This window comes from Macrotis lagotis, chromosome 5, assembly GCF_037893015.1.
Source record: "Macrotis lagotis isolate mMagLag1 chromosome 5, bilby.v1.9.chrom.fasta, whole genome shotgun sequence".
NCBI classification, from domain to species: Eukaryota; Metazoa; Chordata; class Mammalia; order Peramelemorphia; family Peramelidae; genus Macrotis; species Macrotis lagotis.
Window position 1 is genome coordinate 17,969,492 of NC_133662.1, and position 26,472 is coordinate 17,995,963.

Consider the following 26,472-nt stretch of genomic DNA (forward strand, 5'->3'; position numbering starts at 1 on the left):
AAGAAAACGATCTGCATGCAGGCCAGACGCTGCATGGGGGTGGGGAAGCAGACTGCTGATGAAGGCTGAGAGCCAGGCCCTTTGGTCTGGAGGGTAGCCAGGACATGTGGGTAGTATGCCAGGATGGGGGCTACAACCACAACCACACTGCAGGGTGGAAGGTGGGGGAAAGGAGCCCAGAACTGGGAACATTGGTCTGGAGAGGGGTGGGGAGACCCTCTAGTTCTCTGAAGCTGTTTACTCCAGAGAAAAGGCAGCTGCAGTCTGGCAGCCTTTCTAGGGGAACAAGGAACTCCTGGTTCCATGGCAGGAGAGTTGGACTGAAACTCAGGAGACTGACTCAAATTCTTAGTCTTTCACTAACACTGTGTGACATTGACCAAGGTACTTAGCCTCTCTGGTCCCAAATGTCTCCTCCCTAGTAAAATGAGGAGGCCAGACTATATCATCTCTTAGATTCCTACCAGTTTTATAATTCTTGCATTCCTGCCCTCAGGGTTCCCAGGAATACTTCCCCTGCTCATCTGGTTCTTCTCCAGTATTGTCTCAAGATAATTTTATCCTTATATTTTTTTTGCTTCAATTTCTGTTGTTATTATATTACCTTCATATCCAAATTTATCCCTTCCCCCCACTTAGAGAACCAGCTCTTGTATGAAAAAAGTTAAAAAAAATGAAAAAAGAAAGTTTTTTTTAAAGTTCTGAAGGACCAAAAATCTCACTAACTTTAATGGTATATGTAACCTTCCATACCCAGGGACCCCTACTTTATTTATTTTTTTGAGGCTAACTGAAATAGATAATGTTCAGTTAGTACTGTTATTTGCAGAGCACAAATTTCATCATCTAATAGTTCATCTTTTACTTTTTTATATTCAGCTCCTTTCTTTCCTTTACACACATGAAGTAAGCCTGGGAGAATCAACCTGGGAGATGGCATGGCAGAACTGAGAGAGAAAGAGGAGAGAGAAGAAGACATAATAAGCTAGGTTGTAGTCTGTATTAAAGCATGAAGAAGGATATATTACCATTAGGGGCATGAAACTCTTAGGATAGGGAAGTGAAGGAAAATTTAGGCACATAGCAGGCCAGTGATCTTCCCTGGGCTCCTGGTAAATGAGTTACAGAGCTTAAAGGATACCCTATAGATATTTTACCTCTCAATCAAACAAAATTGATTCTCCCCCCAATCACAAGATGTCAGAAGACAATAGGACAAGATAAAACTCTTCTAACCCTGTAATTTCATTCATCATTCATTCATTCATTCATTCATTCACTCACAAGAACTTTTTTAATATCTACTATGCTCAAGGTGCCATTTCAAATATAGAGTTATAAGACATAGTTCCTATCTATAATTAGATGCTATTTAATGTCCTTTGAAGTTCTAATTCCAATAGTCTTATAAGCCACCTTCTTTCCATCTCTGGAGAGTTTTGATGTGTGTGTGTGTGTGTAATAAAGATATTGATTGGTTTGATGTGTGGATATCAGAGTGATTCCTACCTTGTCTGCTTCCATCAACTGCTTCAGCACTCCTCTCATAGAGTTAGGGCTAGGCAAGGTCCAGGGACAGAGTAAAGGACCAGTGGGGAGAGGGACTAAGGGATTCAGGCCTCTGGCAGAATTTTTATTAATGTACAACTGACTGATTGGTAGTTGTGACCCTCCATTCCAACCAAACTAAGTAGGAAGCCAAAAATTGGGGCAAAGGGAGAACAGAATGCCATAAGGATGGTATTATGAAAAAAAAAGTTGTCCCTCAAATTACTGTATTCTATTTTTCCTTAAAATATCATGTACTTATACTGGGATGCATGGAGTGTTCAAGGAGGACTTGCATCTCTGGTATGAGGGCCGAATGAGTCCTTTTCAGAGCTGCTCATCCATTTTTGGTGTCTACCTATCATTCAATTCTGTGTCTCCAAGAAGCAGTAGCATAAGCAATGGTCACACCCTGATAAAGGCTAAATTAAACTGAGGGTGACTATTAGGTCTCAAATTCATCAGTGAGTCAGGGGGATATCTACTCCATACATGTGAAGATTTCCCCTAGTGGAATGGAAGGAATAATTTATTCTAATGACCATAAGAGTGACTAAAGAAGATGTTTTGAAACACTTAGATCTTGGTCAGGCATTGAAGATACCAACATCATCCACTGTATCCCAGGCCAAAGTCAGTCATCTTGACTTTTATCTGACTACTGGTAGAGAGAGTGAGGTTGACCACTTCTTGAAATTCTGCCTTACTTAAATACAATTCCCAAGGGAGTCAAGACATGGGATTGATCCTCGATCCTCTTTGAAAACAAACAAAAATACTTGGCATTTAATTATTTATATATAGATTTCCCACTACCACAAACACCTAAGTAGAATGTAAACATTTTGAAGGCAAGAATTATTATTTTTTTTTCTTTGTATCTTCAACACAGTGTTCAGTAAATTTTTGCTGAACTGGAATTAAATTAAAGACCTGAGGGGTTTTTGTCTAGTCAGTGAATACAATAGGCTGGGGGAAAGGACTAGCATTAGCAACAGCCCTCTTTGATACATAAACCCTTTCACACACATCCCTGAGGCAGAATGATGCAGAATAGTCTTCACCTTTGACTGAAAGAGCACCAGGCCAGAAGGCAATAGATCTAGCTTCTTGTCTTGGCTCAGAATGTCACTTACTTTGTATCCTTCACAGGATACTTCCTCTTCCTGGATTTCTTCCTTTCTAAAATGGCTGGAGTAGATTTGGGTTCTTAACCTTTTTTCCTGTCATGAACCCCTTTGATAGGCTAATGAAGTCCATGGTTTCCTTTTCAGAATAATGTTTTTAAATACATAAAATAAAATACACAGAATTATAAACAAAATCAATTATATTGAAATCATTTATCAAAATATTTTTAAAAGTTCATGGTTTCATGCTAAAACCCTTGAATTAGATGGGTTTTAAACATTCATTCCAAATCTGAAATTCTGATATTTTAAACTAGATTTCACAGAGAGAATAATTGTTGATGAGAGGGAAGATAGCAAAATCTCAAAATATGCCAATGGATCCTTACTCAAAGTCTTGAGGTCAACAAAGGTGGGAGGATTTGGAACCCTGATGGAGTCAGGAAGGGATCCAAGAAGTAATTAGCCAAATTCTCTTATTTACAGAGGAGTGAAACTGAGGTCCAGGAAGGGGAAGTTACTCAGGCTAAAAATGTGTTATGTGACCCTAGGGGGAAGGGAATCTTTGCAAAGGGAAATGACAGAGGAAGGACATCTCTAGGGGGGAAGTAAAAGGGAAAAGGAGGGGGCTAATAGAAGGGACGGCAGATTGAGGGAGGTGGTGGTCAGAAGAAAGACATCTCTAAGAGGAGGGTGTGTGTGTGTGTGTGTGTGTGTGTGTGTGTGTGTGTGTGTGTGTGTGTGTGTGTGAGAGAGAGAGAGAGAGAGAGAGAGAGAGAGAGAGAGAGAATAATCCAATCTGCAATATTCAGTCAGAGAATCTTCAAGAAGGAGGAGGGGCAGAAGGCACAACACATGTGTCCCAGGTAAGCCGGCAGGAATGCTCTAGAAACCGAGCCCGGCGTGGCTGGGCCTCCCAGGTGACTCAGACACTGCCAGGAAACACAAGATCCGCCCCCTTTCCCCAGTCTCTCTCCAGTCAGGACAACTTCTCTCGCCTGCCAGCCGGGTCCTAGGACTCGGGGTCGGGGGCCACGCTTGCCCCGGGCCGTCCACAGCCCCGGCACTCCCTGGTCTTGGGGCGGGACTCCCCTTCTTCTCTGTTCCCCCCCAGTCTTGTTACCGCTTCTCTCTCAAGACCCTGGAGCCATCCAGGTCACTCCGCTGGGTCTGCGTCTCTCGGGACTGATTGGGAAAGAACCCCAGACGGTGACCCAGCTGCCAGAGCTAAACGGTTGCGGGAGATCTCCAAGAGTCGTAAGTACCCAGGCCCCCTTGGTGACCTTGGGAAGGAGAAACGCAGCAAGGGAGGGAGAGCATGAGTCAGGGGCAATCCCACGGAGAAACCCCGGAATTCTTGAGTCCAGCCCCGGCTGCCGAGCTAACTAGAACTCTGAAAGTTAGGTTAATGGTGAGCGATTCTAGGAGTCTCCTCTGGAGTAATTAAGTACTCTGTCTGGAGGAGTCGGCTACTGTAATTAAGGACACGAGATGCTGAGCTGAAAAAAGTCCTGATTCCCCCTCCCCCAATCCTCAGTGGGCTGGAGTCTTCAGACGGTCACCCTATAAGTGACAGGACGCCTCCGTCTGCCAACCAACCCAGCAGGAATAGCCTCTTCAGTCCCAGATGGGGAATGTCGCTCCTCGCCACACACAAACACACCCCTTCCAGGGGGTGCGGACTGTCACACTGACCCAGTCAGACCTCACTTACTCAGATCTACAGGGCACCGATGCTCCTCTATGCCACCTCACCAAACACCCTTCTCCCCTCCTTTCCCTCACCACCCAAGGCTCCCCAAGAGGGGATTGGTCCAGCTCACAATTCCACATGTGCTCCACCACTGGCTCCTTCTTGCGTTAGATTTCCTTCTGAATCCCCTTTTCCCCTAACCTAGTCTTCTTCTGGTCTTTCTCTTAACCCTATGCAAAGTCCCTCTCCCATTCCACTGCCGACCTCGTTTAACCAGACTAAGCTACTGGGTCTCCTTTTGCCTCTCCCTCCTCTCATATCCCGCCCCCCCCCAGAAACCCTTGTCGTAACTGATTCCACTGGTGACTGATCTAAGTACCAATCTAACACACCTATCCATCCCTCCCCACTCCATCTCCCCTGGATGTAAGCGGAGCGGGAGTTAAGGATTCCCATTTAGAGAAGGGTAAGGGGAGTGCAGTGAGGGAATGTGAGTGGTAAGGACTGGCGAGGGAGGAGAGTGGGGCCACACTGAAGAATTCCCCCCTGTCTCTTGATGAATTTTTGCAGTCCAGCTCCATCCCCACCTCTGAACATCCTTTCTAGGGCTGGAGGGGGATTAGAGTAGGGTGTTTCAGAGCACAGATTTCAAGCACTTAAACCTGCAGTATCCTAAATCCCCCTATCCTATGGCCAAGATCGTGCAGCAGCTTGCATTACCTGGGCAAATGTTCTATAGAAAGAAGACTAAAGTCAACTTTTCTATTTAGGAGATTGCCCCCCCCCCCCCATTATTCTCTCTCGCTTTCCCTTCCTCTTTTCCAATTTTTTTCTTTTGCAAACTTTCGTTCAGTGGGGGAAGGGGAAAGCCACCAGCCCCCTCCCCCATCCGGGCTCAGCTCCCAGACTCGGTGGTGGACTGGTGTGTGTTGGAGAGGAGGGGGAGAAGGAAGGGGGGCGGGGGCCCCTCTCTCCGCAGCGCGGAGGAAACGGACCTAGTGGAGCTTCCTGTGGGAGCCCGGGGCACCGCCGGGCCGGGGCCGGCCCCGCGCACAGACGTGTCCGGTCCTAGACCCGTGGAAGAGGGCGGAGGGAGGGGGGCCGAACCGGGGCCCCAGAGGGAAATCGTCCCAGGAAAGCCAGCAAGGCAAGTGGGAGAAAGGATCCAAGATTACGGGGGGCGGGGGGAGAGGGAGAGAGCAGATAAGAGGGGAGAAGAGTTGGAGGGAGGGGAAGAGAGACAGAGACAGGGAGAGGGAGAGGAAGAGAGAGGAGGGGAGAGGAGTGGGGCGAGAGGAAAGGGACAGAAAGGAGAGAGGAGAAAGCAAGGAGGTGGGGGTGGAAGGGAAAGAGGGAAGAAAGGAGAGAAGAAGGGGGGAGGAGGAGGAAGAGGAAAGAGGGGAGGGAAGGGAGTGAAAGGGAACCAGAAGAAAGAAGCTTGTCCAAATCCCTGGGTGAGCAGTAGAGTTGGGGAACTCATGGCTAGGTCGGCCCCAGTCTGACACTGGTCCCTTGGAGTGGCTACGCAGAGCTCTGTGAAGTCTAGTAAGTTTGCCACTAATTCGGGGGACAGAAAGGGGGAGGAAGGAAGACGGACTGCGAGCCACGACCCACCCCCACTCCCGGCGTCTGGTGCCCCCCTCCGCCTCCTCCCCTTCTCCCGCCCCAAGTGGCTGGTTGGTCCTGTGGAGGCGCTGGGGAAAGCGAGGGGAGAGTAGGGGTCGGACGGGACGCGACTTCCCCCGCCCCCCGCTCCAGCTCGGTCTTCTGCAGGTCCCGGGCAGATGTCCCAGGTGAACGGTTCGCTCCCCCGTCACGACAACGCGCCCCATGGAGCCCCCATTCTGGGTGGACCCCCCAGTCCGGTCCTGGACTCAATCTCAGGTAGGCAGAATGGGGAGGGGGGAGCACTGGAAGAAGACGAAGCCGGGAGGGGGAGGGTGGGCGTGGGGGGACAATTCCGGATAAGTGGGGTGGGGTGGGGTTCCTTGGGGACCAGGGACCAGGGTCTGGAGGACTGAGACGGGGCTGCAAGTCGAAGAGCTTGAATTTCGGGGCTAGGGGGACCGTTAAAATCTGGCCCGCGAGTGCTCCCTCCGGACTTGGTTCTGGTGGGAAACTGTGGGCTCTGCAAGAGGCGGCGGGAATCCGGGCCGGGAGGATCCCAGGGAGGATGGGGTCCGGCAGCACCAGTCTCTCTCCATCATTCCCGCGCTCTTCCGCCCTCCTCCCAAACGCGCGCACACGTCCAAGAAAGAGATAACAAACCCTCTCTTTGTGCCTGTCTGCCCCCGTCTGTCTGTTTCCGACTGCCTCCCCGCGTCCTCTCCCGGGTCGTGTACCCCCGGTGCCTGTCCAGGGTAAACACCTTGGGGTGTGGGTATGTCTGTGTCTACCGTTCTCCCTTCCCCTCCCCCGCCGCGCCAGAGCCCAGCTATTCCCGAAAACTTTTGTCTGCTCCAGCGGCCTCTCCTCCCCTCCCCGCGGCCGCCGCGGCTCCAGGACCCCGCCCCCTCGCTCGCACCCCCACTCTTCGCTTCCCTAGCCGCCTGCTGTGGCTCTGGTCCAGCCCCCCCCCCCCCACTCCCACCCCGGCCACAGCCCACCATTCGCTCACCTCGCTTGCACCTCTCCTGCTCCGCAAACAACCCCTCCCCAGCCGTCCTCACTCCTGGCGCCCCTCACTGAACAGATTCTTTGCAAAGCAGAGACGTTCCTTGTCCCACAGCCCTTGTGACCTGCTGCCCCACTTCTAAGTGACCCGAGAGAGAGGAGGGCAGGAACAAGGAGAGCTGGACGGGACTGATTCCCTCCGTGGGACTTTTGCAACCTTCACAAAAAAAAGCAATGGGGATGGGAGGGTGGGAAAGACTTGTAGGTCTAATTTTTGCTTTCAAAATTTTTATTCCCACTCCCTCATTTCTGTGAAGTAATCCTCGTGTCCTTCCTTTCTCTGAAACACCTTCAATAGTTCTCTCCTTTGCTCTCTTTTCAATAAGCTCTGGCCAAGGGGATCTTGTGACTCTAGTTCTAGACTTATCTTTGACTAGTCACTTCCCTAGATCCGTGCCCAGATTTTCCCATGTGTGAAATGATAGAATTGAAGAGGTAGTTTAGTCTAGTGGAAAGAGACCTCAATTGAGCCTTGTAAAATCTGTGTTCAAATCATGGGTGTTTGATACCTGTGTGATTTCTGGTTGGCTTCTTCAATTTCTCCATCTTTAAGAATGAGGGAGATTGAATTGTCTGATCTGGAAGGTTCCTTCTGATTCAAAGTCCTGTGGTCTTTTGACATGATGGATTCTAAGATTCTAATTTTGTAATTTTCTATCTCTCCCTGGGCCCTGAGTGCTGGGCCTCAAATATCTGGAGGCAAGTAATCTGGGAGACAAACATTTGACGAATTAGACCTCTTGGGTCTGGAGAAGAGAAAGATGAAGAGTATTTTACTTCTAGGTTCCCAGTCTGGGAAGAACTGCTATCCCTCAGAGGACTGGCACCAGCCTTCTCCACTCAAGTCTATCCCTTGCCCTAATTTTCCTTTTTTTCCCCCTTTGGTCCCCTTCCTCCTCTGTTTTTTTTTTCCCCAGAGAACTATCAGTTTCCCTTTCTTCCTTCTTTCTGCCTCCCCTTCATCTTTTACTCTAATGTCCTCATCCCCTTCCCTCTATTTCTCCATGACCACCCCTTCTTCCACCCCCTCACCCCCTCGCCTGAGCTGCATTCTCCACTCACTTGGTGGCAGGAAGAAGAGAGACTGGCTAGGGGCCAGGGGACCAGAGTTAACCATCCCCAGAGTTAGACTTCCAGTTGCAACCTGAAGCACTCAGACCACAGTCCTCCCCTTCACCCCCACCTTCCTCTTCCCTCATAACCAAATATGCCCCCTCCCCAAGCCCCAGATGGACCCAGACAATGCTGCTTTCATAGTACAAGGGCTGGCTTTACTGATGCCTGCCCAAGCCTTGGGAGAACGAATAAGCTGCCCAGGAAGCCCAAACCGCAGGAGGCCCAGCCAAAACCCCACAGACGCCTGAATCCTGGACCAGAATCCCCCACGCCCAAGAAGACTGACAAAACACTGGTCCCAACACTTTGATTCCCCAGGGTTCACCCCAACCCCACCCTTGAACCAGGCAGGTATTCAAAATCCCTGGTCCTCCTCCTCCCTACCCTCACCTCAATTAGAGGCTCCTTTTTTCTTACTCTGAAATTAGCCAAGTGTTATAAGGAGCAAAAGACTTCTCCATGATTTTGGGGGAGATGGCAGGTTTCCATTCCTCACTTGGTAAGCTTCCCCAAACCCTTACATTTTAGGGACCCAGAATCCATCCTCCCAAGACAACTCATTCAGGGTTTGTGTTTCAGGTCCATAGACCATACTTCCACTCAATATCTTGGCTTTCCTGAATTTGAGAAGCAGCATAGTATAATGGTGAAAGTTCTAGTCTATGACCTGGGTTCAAGTTCAGGCCCAAAGAGAGCAAGGTAGATCTAGTGACACACTCCTAAGTGTTCAAGTGGAACAAAGGAGGGAGAAAGTAGAAGGGACAGAGTCATTGACATTGTGAGAGCTACCAGCAAGCCACTATCTTGTGACTCAGAGCTCCGAATGCAGCAGATGGGATGAAAGGTAGATCATAGACAGAACTGCTTGCCACACCAAGGCAGCATGGGATGTAAGGGGAAAAAACCAATGGACCAAGACCTGGACTCTACCCCAGCTAGATATATGACCTTGAACAAATCACTTGCTTTCTCTATCATTCTGTTTCTTCATCTATAAAATGAGAACAATAAATAATAACCACCTATCTCCCAGAATTTTTGTGAGGAAATCCCTAAAACTGAAGAGGATATTATTATTTGTGGTATAGCAGAAGGAGGACTAGTTTTGGAGTTAGAGAGCTTGCTATTCACTAGCTATGTCACTTATGTGACTTTATGCAAGGCACTTAATTTTGGGTGGCCTCAAAATAAAGATGCAGGAGGCTAGGTGGTTCAGTGGATAGAGCACCAGCCCTAGAGTCAGGAGTACCTGAGTTCAAATCCAGCCTCAGACACTTAATAATTACCTAGCTGTGTGGCCTTGGGCAAGTCACTTAACCCCATTGCCCTGCAAAAATAATAAATAAATAAAGGTCCAAATGAAAATTTAGACATGGAAGAACCCAAAAGTACTTCTATCTCCAGATCTGTGGTTTTATTTATGGCCTCTCAAGGGAGAGGTTCACAGTCTTGACCTTGATCTCCAATAAGCTTCTTGGGGAGAAGAAGGCTTCTCCATTCTCCCTGAACTTGAGCCTTAAACCTGGCTGGGTCATTAAACAGAGATCATCCAAAAAATTGTCTTTAATAATTAGTATGATTATATGTGATCACTGGGTTGCCTTCTTGGAGTTATCCCAGAGCTCTAACTTTGTCCAGTAGGCACTTGTGATCCTTATCTTTGGTTTGTTCCTTTACCATTTGGGTTCTTACATCAATTCTACCTTTATTCAATTCCTACAGTATGAAGAGCACAGTCCAAAGCACAAAGTTTACAAAAGACATAGTCCCTGCTCTCATGAAACTTAAAGCATGGTAGAGAGCTAGGATATACTAATACATGATAAAGGTGATAATAGGAGAAGGGAATAAGCATTTATATAGGACTTACTAAATTGGTAGAATTTCCTGACCTGGAGTCAGGACTTGTCTTTCTGAGTTCAAATCCGACTTCAGACACTTACCAATTATATAACTTTGGGCAAGTCACTTAACTCTGCCTCAGTTTCCTCATCTGGAATAGGAAAATAGGAAAGGGGAGGGCTGTAAGGAAGAAAGGAGCCTTTCCCTCTACCAGTCTTCTTCTCTGATGGCTTTTCAGTTTTTCTTGTTTGCATAGCACTAGGCCCTATGGGGGATTTAGGGAAGTGGAGGACACTATCTTTTCCCATTGTAAGGGGCATCGCCCATTGAGAATGTAAGATATGTAGCTATATGATCCACATAAATATGTCAGTAACAAGCCAAGGCCATATGGGCTGTGCCAAAAAAGTGGGAGGTAAGTATTATAAGGGATCATATATTTAGAGATAGAAGGAACCTTGAGTTCAATCTCTTCATTTTACAGAAGAGGGAACTGTAGCCTAGAGAGGGGAAATGACATATCCAAGGTCATAAATAAAATAGTTCAAGGCTAGGATTCAACCCCCTCTCCCAGTCCCAGAACCTTTGACTCCTAATCCAACTCTCTTGCTACGGTGCCCAAGTTTAAGGTGAGATTTAGATAGATGGCTAGGAGGTGGACAGGCTTCCAGGACAAGGACTCAACCTGGATATACAAAAGAGGGACATCTCAGGAGGCTGAGAAGCCAGACTGATCAGAGTGGAAGTGGAGCCCAGGAACATAAGATAGATTGTGGAAGACCATTAATATAAAATCTAAGGAATTTAGCAAAAGATAGAATCCTCTGATCATTCTAACCTTGTTAATATTATGAAGGGAAGTCAGGACACTTGATGATGGCATTTTTTATCAATAACAGTTCTCTTCTATGGGCTTCTTTTCTATGAAATACTTCCCTTTAGGGTCATGGACTGGGAACTGGAAGGGACCTCAGAGGTCACTTCATTTAACTTCTTCATTGTACAAATGAAGGAACTGAGGCACAGAGAGTCCATGATTTATCAGATTACCCAGCAAAGCAAGCTCCAAAGGTAGGATTTGAACCCAAGACCATTATCTCCAAATCTAGTTCTCTTTCCACTCTAACAGAGTGTCAATAACATGCTAACCTATGCCAGTGGACCTCCAATTAAACTGCTTAACCTGACCACAATAATGTTATTGCCATTATAAGGTTATTGCATTTATATATAATGCTCAGAAAATCAAGTGGCACAGTGGAGTCTTCTTGATTTCAAATCTCATTTATAAGATGAGTTTCCTCATCTGTAAATGAGTGGAGAAGGAAATAGCAAAGTTCTCCAGTATCTCTGCCAAGAAAACCCTAAATGGGATCATTAAAAGTCAGACATGACTGAAAATGACTGAACAACAATCAAAATGTATAGTGCCCAGTGTCTTTTATAGCTGTCATCTCATTTAACCCTAATAACCCCATAAAGTAATCATAGCTGATAGGCATATAGTGCTTAATGTTTTGCAGAGCACTTCACTTCCATCATATCATTTGATAGACATGAACAGGCATTATTATCCCTATTTTAGGAAAGGACCAAAGAGCTCAAACTGTAATCCATAGTTAGAATCATCTGAGGAAGATTTGAATTTGACTCTTCTTGACTACAAGTGATTCATTCTTTCCTTTCCATGATGCTGCTTCTTATCATTAGAATACTTCCTGTCCCCCACTCCCACCCTCTCCCCATTCATCCCCACCCCCTCCCCATTCATCCCCAGCCTCACCCTGAAACTTTCATTTGGAATCAGTTCCTTTCTCAACTTTAAGTCAAGACCTTTTGCCAGCAAATTCTTATCAGCCATCAAAAACTTTTCTAACTTCCTGGGTGGGTTTTTTTAGAGCTATTTCAAAGAAGCTACTCTGTCATTACTTTTATTTCTTCTATTTTTCTCTTCCATCCTCTTACCCAGTGCTGGAAGGTACATTTTTCTGTGATTTTCTTTTTGTCCTTAACATTATATTGATAGATTTTATCTTTACACACCTTTATTTTTATTTATTTTTTTGTTTTTTTTGCAAGGCAAACGGGGTTAAGTGGCTTGCCCAAGGCCACACAGCTAGGTAATTATTAAGTGTGTGAGACAGGATTTGACCCCAGGTACTCCTGACTCCAAGGCCGGTGCTTTATCCACTACGCCACCTAGCCGCCCCACCTTTATTTCTTTAAAATAATTTTCTTCATTTTGAACTTAAAAAAAGAACATTTTCATTATACATTCCAACATACAAAGAAGATTCAATGCAAAACCATGAATTTCCATTTCATACTGTTTACTTTTTTTTCTGAAAAACTATGTAATAAAATACTTGACATTGTTTTCAAGCTACCATGCTTTTCTTTACTTTCTTCTAAGTTTTCTTTTGTTCTCTACTGTGTATTTTTTGCTTTTATCTCCCTCCCTTCCCACTCTTTCATGGAAAAGATTATCATTAGGTGTAAGAGAGAGAGAGAGAGAGAGAGAGAGAGAGAGAGAGAGAGAGAGAGAGAGTCATACTTAATGCCATACTTATACATACTTCTGTTTATTTCTGGATGTAGATGGCATCTTCCTTCATAAGTCATTTAAAGTTCATTTATGCCTCAAAATGGCATCATCATTTGAAGTTGTTTTTAGAAGAATATTGCTTTTATTGTATACAGTGTTCTCTAGGTTCTACTCACCTTTATTTCTAAATAAAACTCTTGTCCTTCCCTCTCTAAGAGAGCTATCCCTTGGAACAAAGAATTTGAAGGGGGTGGGAACCAATTCAGCAAAATTAATTAGTTTTTCCTCATTTCCTTTAGTCCACATTATGGACTCGGCAGGACTATTTGCTATGACATTTTGTTTTTCTCTGATCACTATAGTAGTTTAACCTGTTGGAAATAAAACTTTGCCTTCTCCTTTCCCCTTGACCTTATAACTTAGTGAATTCACAAAATTATTGAATTTCTGGGCTAGAAAGGATTATAATGGTCACTTAAGCCAACCTAAAAATAAACAGAATTCCCTCTGTAGCTTATCTCAGAAATGGTCATTCAGTTTCTTAACTGTTAGCTGAATCTTGTAGAAAAAGACAATTGAAAGCAATCCTTCTGACAAAACAAAGGCTTTAACAATGTAGCATTTTGAAGTTTGTATGTTACAAATATCTCATTTGATCCTAACAACAATGATATTGTTATCCTCATTTTACAGATGAGATAACTGAGACTGAGAGAAATTAAGTGATTAATTCAGAATCACACACCTACTAAGAGTCTGAAACAGAATATGAACTCAGATCTTCCTGACTCCAACCCATGTGTTCTATATACTGTTGCTTCAAGCAGCAATGGATAAAATGCCCAGCCTGAAGTGTTCAAATCTGACCTCAGATACCTACTAGCTTGGGACTGTGCAAATTGTTTAATGCTGTGTTTCCTCATCTGTAAAATGAGCTGGAGAAAGTAAAGCACTTCAGTATCTTTGGAAAGAAAACCCCAAATGGGATCACAAAGAATTGGATACAACTGAAAAGACTGACAACAAAAAAAAAAACTGCCCCTCAATATAAACAAAGTATAAAGCAAATAGGGCAGCCCTCAACCTGATTATGAAAGTCTTAGCTTCTATGGGAACTTCTCAAGCTCAAAGTGGAGCTCTCCATTTAATTAGTCAACAATCATTTAATAACAGTCACCTAAGTGACAAACATCATGCTGGATGCTCGGAGTTCAACTTCAAAAGTGGTCCCTGTTCACAGGAGACTTTTTTCTAACCAGGAAGGCAATAACCCTTTACAAATATAAATAGAACACATGAGAGACATGGCCTTGGGAGGATCTGAGAAGTTAGCAGCTGGGGAAGTAAGAAAAGCTTGATGTAGAAGGTAATGCCTAAACTGAATCTTATAGAAACCAGAGATTGGGGATGAGGAGTGGAGTCCATTTCAAGCATGGGAGACAATCAGTGCAAAGGTGTAGAGATGGGAAACAGATTTGCCTAGATTCTTCCAATGGTCCATTTTGAAAAATGGTCCTTCCTAATAACTCATATCTACATCTTTATCCTACAAATCTCAGGGCCCAGGGAGGCTTATTCCAATGGATCCCCACCTTCCTGCTTCAGTCTAGAAGACAGCATCTTTGGGGAGTTGAAAAGTCTCCCTTTTTTCTCCCCTCCCCTCCCCTTTCCTTGTAGACTCATAGACTCCAGAATGTCAGCACCAGTAGGGATCTTGCAAGCTCATACAATTCCTTCTTTTACAATGGAGAGTTCACCCAGTGAGTCAGTGACAGAGCTAATACTTGAAAATCAAATTTCTTGAATCCAGTTTTAGGGCTCTTCTACTTAAATGCCACAACCCTGTACTTAAATACTGTATTAAATCCTCTCCTCTAATGCAGTAAAGTCCCAATATTTTATCTGGGCATAGAGATGCCCATGAACTTTCCAAGGCTTTGCCAAGAGGATACAAACTCTGGAATATCCTGTCCTCTGAAACTGGAAAGGCTTTGGGTGTAGGCCCCATGTTGTCTGAAGTCCAGTCTAGCCAAGTATGGAAAGATATCACTAGGGTTTTTGCCTGTGGGGTGATTAATTGTTTTGGCCTCAGCAACTCATAAAACTGTTTACCAAGCCACAGAAGGCTTTGGATCTTCAGTGGCAGAGAGAATATCCAGGGAAATTAAATTTTGGTTCTTAACAGAATTGCCAGTTCTTAGAATTGGAAGTCACCCAAGAGGTCATCAAGTTCAAACCTCTCCTGACCAAGAATCCTTTTTGAAGACTTCCAGTAAAGGGAGAATGCTTTTGTGGCACCCCATTCTATTTTGATATGTTTCTACACATTAGGCAGCTCTTCCTGATTATAAAACCCAAATCAGCCTCCTTGCCATTCTTGCCATTGCTTCTAGCTCCATCATCTAGGCCAAGCAAAATGAATAAAATCCCATTTTGATAGGATATGTGCAGTCAAAAGAGCACTGACTCTTTTAAGAGTCGAGGGACCTGGGTTCAAATCATTTCTCCAATGTCTACTAACTGTGTGACCATGGGCAACCTCTCATATGGGTTGGACTAGATGGTCTCAGATATCCCTTCCAGTTTTGAAGCTTATAAATATGCTTCTTTTGGGTCATTTCTGGACTAGGTAAAACTTCCCTGATGTATCTTCAATTTGTGCTTGCTTCTCTGATGGGATTTGCATTAACTTCTCATTCTGGTTTCCCTTCTCCGAACATTTTCTAGTTTCAAGTATATCCCTCTTAAAATGAAGTGCCTAGGACTTCTGATGGAGTCCAACCAGAACTTGTTCATTTGGCCCCATGGGCCAAGAAATGGCAAAAAAAAGTTGCAAGGAGGTTGACTTAGGCTTGATGTCAGAAAAAGTTGCCTATAAAAACATTTAGAGCCATCCCAAAGTAAAATGTGCCACCTTGGGAGGTAATGGGTCTCCTTTTACTGGAAGTCCTCAAAAAGAGACTAAATGGCCCACTTGTTGGGAGATGTATTAGAGAGGATTCTTGGTCAAGGAACAGATTGAATTTGACAGTCTCTTGGTTCCCTTCCCATTCTGAGATTTGATGATTCTGTTAAGATCCAAGATTTCATTCCCATGGATACTCCCTGTCCCACTAAAGATTTAAAGCCCTCTGTGGCTTGGTGAACAGGATGAATTTTTTGAATATTTTATTTTTCCCCAAATCACATAAAAAACAAATTTTCACATTAAGTTTTTGAATTTTGAGTTCCAATTTCTCTCCTTTCCTCCTTGCCTCTCTCCTTGAGATTATAAGCACTTTGATAAAGGTTGTACATGTGTAATCATGTGAAGCATATTTCCATATTAGTCATGCTGTGAAAGAAAACACAGACCAAGAAAAAACCCACAAAAAATTAGGGAAAGTGAAAAATAGCATGCTTCAATCTGCATTCAGACTTCATCAGTTCTTTCTCTGGATGTAAATAGCATTTTTCATCATGAATCCTTTGGAATTGTCTTGGATCATTGTATGACTGAGAATAGTTAAGTCATTCATTATTGATAATAGTGCAGTGTTGCTGTAACTGTGTACAATGTTCTCCTGGTTCTCCTCCCTTCACTTTGCATCAGTTCATGTAATTCTTACTGGGTTCTCTGAAAGCATTCTGCTTATTGTTTCTTATAGCAGTTTCATTATAATCATATAATACAAATTGTTCAGTCACTTTCCAATTGATGGGCATTGCCCTCAATTTTTAATTCTTTCCCAACAAAGTGAATCTTTTATTTTTTATTTGTTTTTTTTTAGGTTTTTGCAAGGCAAATGGGGTTAAGTGGCTTGCCCAAGGCCACACAGCTAGGTAATTATTAAGTATCTGAGACCAGATTTGAACTCAGGTACTCCTGACTCCAGGGCTGGTGCTTTATCCACTGAGCCACCTAGCCGCCCCAAAAGTGAATCTTTTTTTAAAATTCTTTTCTGTTTTTGTTTTTTTTAGATTTTTGCAAGGCAAATGGGGTTAAGTAGCTTGCCCAAGGCCACACAGCTAGGTAATTATTATGTGTCTGAGACCGGATTTGAACCCAGGTACTCCTGACTCCAAGGCTAGTGCTTTATCCACTACGCCACCTAGCCGCCCCTAAAAGTGAATCTTTTAAATTAAATTTTATTTTATTTTCATATATACTTTCTCTCCTTCCCACCACCCCTTCCTCCATTTTCTCATTGAGAAAGCAAGAAATCCAAAATTCCTATTACACACATTTATAGTCAAACTGGAAGTATCACCTTCACTCCATCTTCTTAAAGATGGATTTTCTAATTCAATTTGAGGCTGACCATTTTCACCATTGGTAAGGAGAGCTTGGAATCAGTCCAGATTATGTGGTGATTGGTAGAGTAATGGTCTTCTCTATACTTGGGAACTTATCCTAGGATCACACAGTCACAGATTTAGAGTTGAGAGGGCTCTGAGAGGTGTAGTCCAGATCCCCTCATTTTACAGATGGGGGAGCTAAGGAACATAGACATTAAGTAACATTGTCTAGGATCACAGAGCTAGGTAGGACATGGCAGAGGTAAAATTTGAGCCAAGGTCTTCTGACTTCAAATCCAGAACTTTAACTACCAAATTCAGAATTTTAGTTGCTATTTCTCAGCAAGATTATAAACTATTTCTTAAAGTAGTGGTAATAGAAATATAAGCAAAAGCAAGACAGTCACTTCCCTGAAGGAACTTACATTCTTTTAAAAAAAATTTTTTTGGAACTAAACATTCTTTGTCTTTTAAAGTTTTTTTGACTTTTATTTAAAAATTTTTTAAAAAATATTTTATTTAAGGCAATGGTGTTAAGTGACTTGCCCAAGGCCACACAGCTAGGCAATTATTAAGTGTCTGAGGTTGGATTTGAACTCAGGTCCTCCTGACTCCAGGGTGTGGTGCTCTATCTACAGTGCCACCTAGCTACCCTGGAACTTACATTCTTAACAAATTTTTTAAAATTAAATTTTATTTCATTTTATTTTAGACCTACATTCTCTCCCTCTTATATCCAGTCTTCCCTCTTGAGAAAACAAGAACTGTTACAAATATCCACAAATATATATTATATATATAATATATGTATATGTACATATATTATATATATACATATGTGTGTGTGTGTGTGTGTGTGTGTGTGTAAAATTCCCAACTGACTATGTCCCAAAATATATACATCTCAATCTGCACTCCAAAACCTGTCAATGGGTACCATGTTTCATCATAAGTCCTCAAGAATTGTAGGGGTGGCTAGGTGGGGTAGTGGATAAAGCATCAGCCTTGGAGTCAGGAGTACCTGGGTTCAAATCTGGTCTCAGACACTTAATAATTACCTAACTGTGTGGCCTTGGGCAAGCCACTTAATCCCATGTTCCTTGCAAAAAACTAAAAAAAAAAAAAGAATTGTGGTTGATCTTGTATTGATCAAAGTTCCTAAGTCTTTCAATGTTGTTTGTCTTTACAATATTGAAGGGTCTTAATGAAGAAAGACAAGACATAAATAGAGGAATAGAGTGGAAAAGTTCCTATATGGGGTGGGAGGGTCAAAGTGGAAAAATACTCAATCAGGGATGTTCCAGGTTAGAAGTGGATATGGTTCTCAACTTGAGAGTATAAGGAAGAACTCACCAATCAGAGTAGGAGACTGCAGGAGTAGTGGTAGAAAAGTAGTGGAAGGCTGAAACAGGTAAAAAGTAGGCAAAGCACTGAGGTATAGAGCACTGGATTTGGAGTCATGTGATCTGGGTTCCACTCCTGACTTTTGCTACTAATTATCTGCAAAACCTTGGACAAGTTGTACCTCAGTTTCCCATCTAGATGATCTTGAAGGGTCTTCAATTCTGGTCCATTACTAGGACACAGTCTTTTGGGTCAGGGAGTGTAGTCCTTCATGATTCTTTGCTCCATGGCATCTTGTTCCCTACCCATCCCTTTCTCTGAATAGCTGACATTATAAACCCACTTGAACATCAAAGCATAAAAGTAGTTTTTGTGTGAACCTTTTTTGAATGTTATTTTTATTTTTTCAATTACATGCAAATGGTTTGAAACATTCATCTTTTTTGTAAACTTTTAAGTTTCACAGTTTTCTCTCTCCCTCCCTTCCTCCTTTCCTCCCCATGACAGTGAGTAATCTGATAGATGTACAATCATGTTCATTGTGTTGTTTTTTTTCCTATCATAGCCAGGACCCTTGGAAAACTTAAAATATATGGGACTTCATGTGATATTTCTGTCTTCTCTACCTTTATAGATGTCTCTTGGAAAGAGGGGAGAAAAATGTAGATACTTGAAAATATTTCTCTTTTCTGGTCAGTTGTGTTTTATAATTTTTTCCCCAACTCCATTTCTTCCCAGGCACTGACTTTAGTCCACCTGGAATCGGGGTTCTGGCAGCATTCTTGTGTGCTCATCAGTTCTTCCTGGAGACTTCCTCCTTTACTTCCTATGTCTCCAAGCTGTTAGGAATAGTGTTGCTTTCTGATCTTTGTACTGCTTCCTGAAGTATCAACAGCACTCCTTTACCATTTCTTCTGGAGACTTTCTTCCCTTGAAGGGTACTTCCAAATGTTTTTCCTTGTGTTCTCTCCTGAGTCTTCCCTTGGTAGTTTCCTTCAGCTCTGTGACTGACTTCTTCCTGTGAGTAGGAAGAGAAGCCAGGCGAGGTAAGAGGTTTCAGTTATAAACCTCAAGATTAGATATTGTGGAAAGAGCAATAGCTTAGCCTGGTTCCTAGAACACAATAAGCTTTTAAGGGATCCATAGAAAGAATAACTCATTTTGAAGTCAGAACATCTTGGATCTGCCATATTTGTGATCTCAAATAAGTCACTTCAAGCCTTGGCTTCCTGCTCTGTAAAATGAGGGGACTTGGATAGCTTATTAAAGTCCCTTCCTCTGAATTTCCCATTGTATGATTCTTGGATCTCCAGGGCTCCTACCCAAGTCTCTGAATCCGATGAATATGAGCCTGGACTGAGGAGGACACTGAAGAAATCTTGGATAAAGGACTATAGAATCAGAGGTTTCAAGTTGCAAAGTACGTTAGAAGCCAGCTAGTCCTATCCCTTTTTAAAGAAGGATTTTGAGGCTTCCAGAGAGGTTAAGTAATTTGTTCAAAATCCTTCAGATGAAAGGTTTTTTTTTTGTTTTAGGTTTTTTTATTTTGCAAGGCAAATGGGGTTAAGTGGCTTGCCCAAGGCCGCACGGCTAGGTAATTATTAAGTGTCTGAGATTGGATTTGAACCCAGGTACTCCTGACTCCAAGGCTGGTGCTCTATCCACTATGCCACCTAGCTGCCCCCCAGATGAAAGGTTTTGAACTTATCTCTTCTGACCCCAGAGTTAATCTCTTTCCTTTACACTCAGCTCCTTCTCTCTCCAGTTTTGCTTTTTCCCCAGACTTTTGTTCCCTGCCTTGCCTCCCTTGGCCATAAAAACAAAAGCCTAAATTTCAGCCAGATTGGGCAAGTAGGAAGACCACAAGCATTTATTAGCTTTTAAAGCTGGGGATATAAATATAAGAAAATAGAAGGACAGTGTCTGTCCTCAAGGAGTTTACATTAGATGGGGGGAAATGACACAAGCAGGGAGGAATAGAACCTGTAATAGCTGCAAATCCATGTCCACTCTGAAGGTGATTCTAAGGTTCAAGAGACCCCCATCATCTCAAAAAGTTTGACAAGCCAGCTAGGACTTTCTAGTTGGCTCAGGAGCTTCCCTGTTCTGCCGGTTTGGTCTTTGCAATTAAAAGAACTTTACTGGCGGGGTACAGGCCTCAGCTCGGCTGGAAGAGTCTTTATCCACCAGACTGTGTCATTATTTCTTGGATGCTCCCTTTCCCTCCCCCTTTCCTCTTGCAATCCCAGCTCTCTAGTGTTTTCTGAAATTTGGGTCTTTAAAAGTAGATTTAGAAAAGCCATTTAGCTTCTCTGGGACTTTATTTTGCTCCCTCCCTCTGTGTATGGGAGGTGGAAAGAGGAGAGGGAGGAGTGGGGAGGATGGAGAGGAAGGAGAGGGAACAAACCCTGGCTCTAGCTCATCCAGTCAGCTTTCTGTTCTTGACTCTGCTCCGCTCCTCAGGTCTGGTGCCTTTCTTGTCCCTTTCCTTGCCAAAGGATCGTCTCTGGAGGACCTTTCCTGGGAGAGACCCAGTGGTCATCACATTCAACAGTTAATCTATAATGTGTGTATACAATTCAACAAAGCTGTTAACATCTCTGGAGACCTGATACCCCGAATCTTTATAAGAATCATCAGCAAAACTATAGCCTTTGGGGCTGGACTTGCTCATTCCTCTCTTTTCCTAGATTCCTTTCTGTTGCCTCCTTCCTCTCTTGTTGCCCTCTCTGACTATCTGTCTTTCTTCTTTTTTTGACCTCTACTACTTCCAACCTTCGCTTGTAGATTGAGAGTAAAAAAAAAAAAGCTAACTCCACCTACTGGCTGTGTGGCCTGGGACAAATCATCTAAAGTCCTTGAGCCATGGAATCATTTTTGCCTTCTCTATCTTTGAGCGCTGCTTGTAAAAGAGATGTTTTGCAAAATATAAAAAAAAAGCGGAAGTTATTGTTTCTATGGATCCCTTGTAGCTCTATCATTCTATGATTACTTTCCCCCTCTTTTATTCTTTCTCACATTCTATCTCCCTCCATTTCCCTATTTCCCTATTACTGGTCTTTTATATTTTCTCACTCTTTGTTATACTTCTTTACCTTCCATTTCTCTCTTCCTTCATTTTTTTATCCTTCACTTCCCTTTTCAGTTTCTTTCCCACTCTCTCTTTCTCCCAAAACTTCCTCTCTCCCTTTTCTCCTTTCTCATTCTTCCTCCAATCCATCACTTTCCCTTTCTCTTTCATCCTTTTTCTCCTTGTCCCTGACCTTTCATTCTCCCTTTCTCTTTTATCCTTTTTTTCTTTATCTCTAACCCTTTACTCTCCCTTTTTCTTTCCTTCTTTTCTATCACCTGTCATTCTCCCTTTCTCTTCTCCTTGTCTCTCACTCCACTCTCTTTTCCTTCTTTTCCTTCCTTTCCTTTTGCCTTTCTCCCCACTTCTCTCTGTATTTGTTCCTTCTACTTTTGCTCCCCACCCCAGCTACGTCTTCTCTTCTCCTGTTCCCTCCTTTACTCTCTTCCTGCTTCCCTCTTTCCCAACTCATCTTCTCTGACCCTGTAGCTCTCATGCATTAATTTCAGACTAAATGTAAATAAATTCACTGGATGGCATCCAGTCTAGTCCAGTTTCTAGTTCCAGCTGCCCTCCCTCTGCCCTGTGGCCAGGTCTCAACCCAGACCTGGCTTTACCACTGCTTTGGCTTGGGGAAACGTCATTGCCTTAGAAGGCAGGATCATAAGCATGCAGGCTGGACTATTTCACTTTACAGGACAGAATGGAAAAAAAGGCATCTCCACCCCTGAATCACTACTCACCCACTGTATTTGGTGATGACCAGTACACCTCTCACACTTTTCTTTCCTTCCTATCTGGCATTCATAGGATTGTAGAACTAAATCTAGAAAGGACCTTTAAGACTTTGTAGTTTAATACCATAATTTTACAAATGAAGAAACTGAGGCCTGGGAGTTAATATATTGTCCATAGTCACTTAGGTAGTAGGCTTTAGAGGTGGTGTTTGAACTCAGAGCCAGTAACTTTTCTACTGTTACATGAGGAACCTCTTGTCCTCTTCCTTCCTGATTCTCTTGACTATTCCTACCTCTTGAGTTTTCCTCCCCCCGCCACACACACCATACAACCCATACTTCTTTTTCCTCTTTCTCTTATAAGAAAGGCCTCAGACAAATCTTGAGGGACTGAAGGAATAATTGGAGAAATTTTCCTTCTCTCCCTAGAGAACAGACCTCACATTTTAGAGATAGTACAACCAAAGATGAAAGGAATGAGAGCCCTTCTCCTCCCACCCACACACATTCCTCCATCTTAAAATCCAGGAGAAGAAAATTAAGCTCCGGGAGCAAGGCTTAGATTCACTAGGCTCACTCTCAGTGCATGGGGGCCTGACCAGCTCAGAGGTCCCTCCCACCCTGCTTCCTCACCCCAGCTCTCAAATCTCAGGGCAGGATGGTCTTTTGCCTTGGGCAAGTGTGAACATGTCAAGCCATACCTGCCTTACTCTAAGCTCTACTTACCCATCCATTGGGCGCTGGAGCCTTCATTCAGGCCAATGACATCCCAGGGATCCCTGAAAATCGGGAGTCCCTCAGTCCACATAGGAACTGCTTACAGGTAAGGGACATTGAATCTCAATGAAACTTGTCCTCTCTTGCTGAGGCAAATTTTTACTGCCAGGAACTGGTGGCCTGATCCTGTTTTCTTCCTCAGTTTTTCTAATTGCCTGTTTTTTTCTTGTGCTTGGAGGCTAGTCAAAGTTTGGTAGACAGTGCAAGAGCCCTACTGGTCTGCTCTGGTTTAGTTTCTATCTCTGACTCAATATCTGTGTCTCTTGGTCTTTCTTTTAACCCTAGTGTCTTTGTGTCTCATTTTGACTCCTATGAATTGTACTATGGGTCTGTCTGAATTTGTGCTTTGGTGTATCTTTCCCTTCTCCCATAAAAGAAATGGTGAGGGGTGTCCAAGAGCTCCCTTTGGAAGTCCTTGACATCCAGAGGCTCCTTAGTGATTTGCTTTGTAGGGGGACCAGGCTGCTCTATTCCCTCCTTGCTGCTCTGGTGATCCTTTTTGGCCCACTGGCTTTGCTGGCTGCTCAACCCCTCTTCTAGTCTCCACTCAGAGACCTTTCTCATGCTCTGGGGTGGAAAATCAGCCCTCTTTTCTTCTGTCTTCCAGGCTGGTTCCACTCCAAGGATCTCTGCCCCAACCACTGTAATTGTGGGATTGGGGGTGGCTCTGTTTCTCCCACTTCCTCCCACTGTGCAAAGGGTCATTCTCTATAATTATAGATGGCAGCTCAAGTTCTTCTGCAAACCCTCTCCTTTGTCTCTCCCTTTTGTCTCACTCCCTTTCTTCTTTGACTTGCTATCTCTGTGTCTCTTTTTTTCTAACTGATTTTTTTCTCTTATGTCTCCTGCTTTTTATTTTCTTTCTGCCTTCTGTGTCTTTGTCTCTCTGTCTTGCTGTTGTTTGTTGTCCTTAGTTCTCAAAGAGGACCAATGACCTCAGGAGGGTGATGTCTTGATTTGAAAGTGAACTAAGTGAGTAGATTTGTATAAAGTCATCAGTCTCACTTCTCCACAGTCATAGGTTTTCAGTGGCAAAAACATAAGTCAGAATGACTGGTGATGGCCTCAGATGCAGATGGCAATTTGGCCTTTTTTCCAGGTCTCAGTTTGACTGAGGCAACATCCACCTAAAAGTGTCTGTCTTAAAGAGTGAATCACAAGGTCATAGACCTAACTAGTACTGACGTAGACCCAGAGACCATCTGGTCCAAAATTCTCTCTCTTCTCTCTCTCTCTCTCTCTCTCTCTCTCTCTCTCTCTCTCTCTCTCTCTCTCTCTAACTGTTTCTATCTTAGACATAGACTCAGAAGGGGAAGGAACATCAGGGTCAGTCTCTCACTTCTATCCTGGATCCCTTTGATTAACTGGTGTAGTTTGGGGAATCCTCAAGATAACTTTTTTTTTTTAGGTTTTTGCAAGGCAAATAGGGTTAAGTGGCTTGCCCAAGGCCACACAGCTAGGTAATTATTAAGTGTCTGAGACCGGATTTGAACCCAGATACTCCTGACTCCAGGGCCAGTGCTTTATCCACTACACTACCTAGCCTTCCCTCAGGATAAAATTTTTAAATGCATAAAATAAAATGTATAAGTTTACAAAAGAAACTGATCACTTTGAGATGTTTTCAAAAACATTTTTAAAGTCATTACATATATGTCTGTGGATCTGTCTTAGAGTCTGTGTCTCACTGACTTCTGGATTGTTAGATCTGTCTGATCTTCTCTTTCATTTTACAGATGAAACAGAGACTTTGGGAGACCATTTTATCTAAGTTCATATGCACAATAAGCAGCAGATTAAGAACCAGAACCAGGTCTTCCTTCCTCTCTGGCCAGAGTTTATCCTGTCTCACCCTCTCTTCATTGGGATACCCTTTTGCTCTGTTTTTGTCTCCTCTTCACTCTGAAACTATCTTTTGTCTTTCTGCTGTATAACTGCAGCCCCTCTGCTGGGTCACAGTCCCAGCCCCCACCTTCTCCACATAACACATACAATGTGGTTTGGGAACAGTTCTATTTTGAGACTGGTGCTGCCTGGCGGGCAGGGAAGGGTTGGATGGAGAACAGAGAGAAGGATGGGAGTATAAGGACCCTAAAGCAACCCTGGGCAAGGGGCCTCCAGGGAGCCACAAAAATGCATCTCTTCCCAGGGGCCCCTGGACAATGTTTCTGAGTCCTCTGTTCTCTCCTCAGCCCAAGACAAATCTTCTTCTCCATCTCTCCTGCCTGAACTGGAGGTAGCTCCACCCCCACATTTTTCAGAGGCAATACCAGAAGAGGACCTCTTAAAGGAAGAAGCTCCCTCTATGCCCCAGGGGAATGGACCAGGGCCCCCCCAGGCCCAGGAAAGCACTGAATCTGCCATCTCTCCAGAAGCTGTGACATGTGAGTCTAGAGGAGGGAGAGATGCAAATGAATTCAACAAACTTTTATGGGATACCTCTTATGTGTATAATTCATCTATGATGTGGGGATAGAAGACATACAGAAAACAAAGTATATTCCTTTAAAGAGCTTAAAAGCTAGCTAGGGAGATATATCCCTCCCCAACACACATGTACAAATATTTCACAGATGTATATGCATGCATACACGCATGCACACACATATATGTGCACAAACACATGCATACATATATTTACATAGTTAAAACTTGTGGCTCCAGACAATGACTTTGCTGAGACAAAATTTTCTAAGACCATAAATTACAGAGAAAAAAATTTTCTAAGACCATAAATTACTGAGCAGGTAGTAATCTTTATATGAATGAAATTTTCTCTATATGAATGAAATCACAGATTGTCTAAAATGTATTTATAACTATATAGCAAGCATGCATTCAAATATACATAAAAGTTATACTTATATAATAAGATTTTTCCTTTTGTATGTGAAGTTGGTGATAAAGGAACAGTGAAACCCTGCTCTTTCATCCTGAGGGTTCATGATGAGGGAGAAGGGGATGGGGAGAGGAGTAGAAAGGAGATATTCCTGTCCTTAGTCCACATGCACTGGATAGACAAGGACTCCCCCTGAGGCTGGGGAGTGGGTGGTGGGGGTGGAGTGTTTACTCAGGACATCTAAGGCTTTGCTGGCATTCTGGAAATCAGGGGATTTTATCACTCTCCCTGTTCCCTCTCAAACATGAACAATGGACAGAAGGAGAAAGAGATCAGCTTTCTGGGCACGGGAAGGGTAACATAGGGTCAAAGTTAGACAGATGTCTCTTGTGTCTAGTGGGCTGTGGTGTTTTCTCTGTGACTCAGGTCCCTCCCTGTCCCCCATCCCCACCTCCAAAAGCAAAGGCTGCTTCTGTCTCCTTCCCACAGCCTCACCTCCTCCCACCCAAGCCCTGGCCACATAGACATTGGGTTCCAAGGAGATTTGTGGTTTGGAAGGCAGGCAGGGGTTAGAACCCTCAAGGACTCTGGGCTGTAGTTCCCACCAAGGTGGATAGGACAAGAGTCCTGAATAGGGCTGAGAACTCCAGATGAGTAGTATATATATATATATATATATATATATATATATATATATATACACATATATCCCCCCCAAAAGAACACCCAGCATGAAATCTGTCTGGTATCATGTTCCTCCAGTGTCTTCTAGCTTCTAGTGACTTCCAGCTTCCTCTTCTCCATTGTTTGTTCTATTGTCCCTATTTTGGGGTCCTCATCTCTACTATTCTTCTGTTTCTCAGGTACCTTTTTTATTCAG

The 26,472-nt window shown here is 43.6% G+C and overlaps 1 protein-coding gene across 1 annotated transcript in view; it reads left to right on the forward strand.

The window, feature by feature from the left end:
• Positions 1-3,852: 3,852 nt before the first annotated feature.
• The window catches only part of MDFI (MyoD family inhibitor), a 29,059-nt gene continuing 6,439 nt past the window's right edge, over positions 3,853-26,472 (forward strand). The window contains exons 1-3 of the mRNA XM_074190157.1: positions 3,853-3,935; positions 6,145-6,255; positions 24,946-25,137. Of these exons, the coding sequence (XP_074046258.1) occupies positions 6,156-6,255; positions 24,946-25,137 (292 nt within the window). The 5' untranslated portion in view covers positions 3,853-3,935; positions 6,145-6,155. The remainder of the gene's footprint in view (positions 3,936-6,144; positions 6,256-24,945; positions 25,138-26,472) is intronic.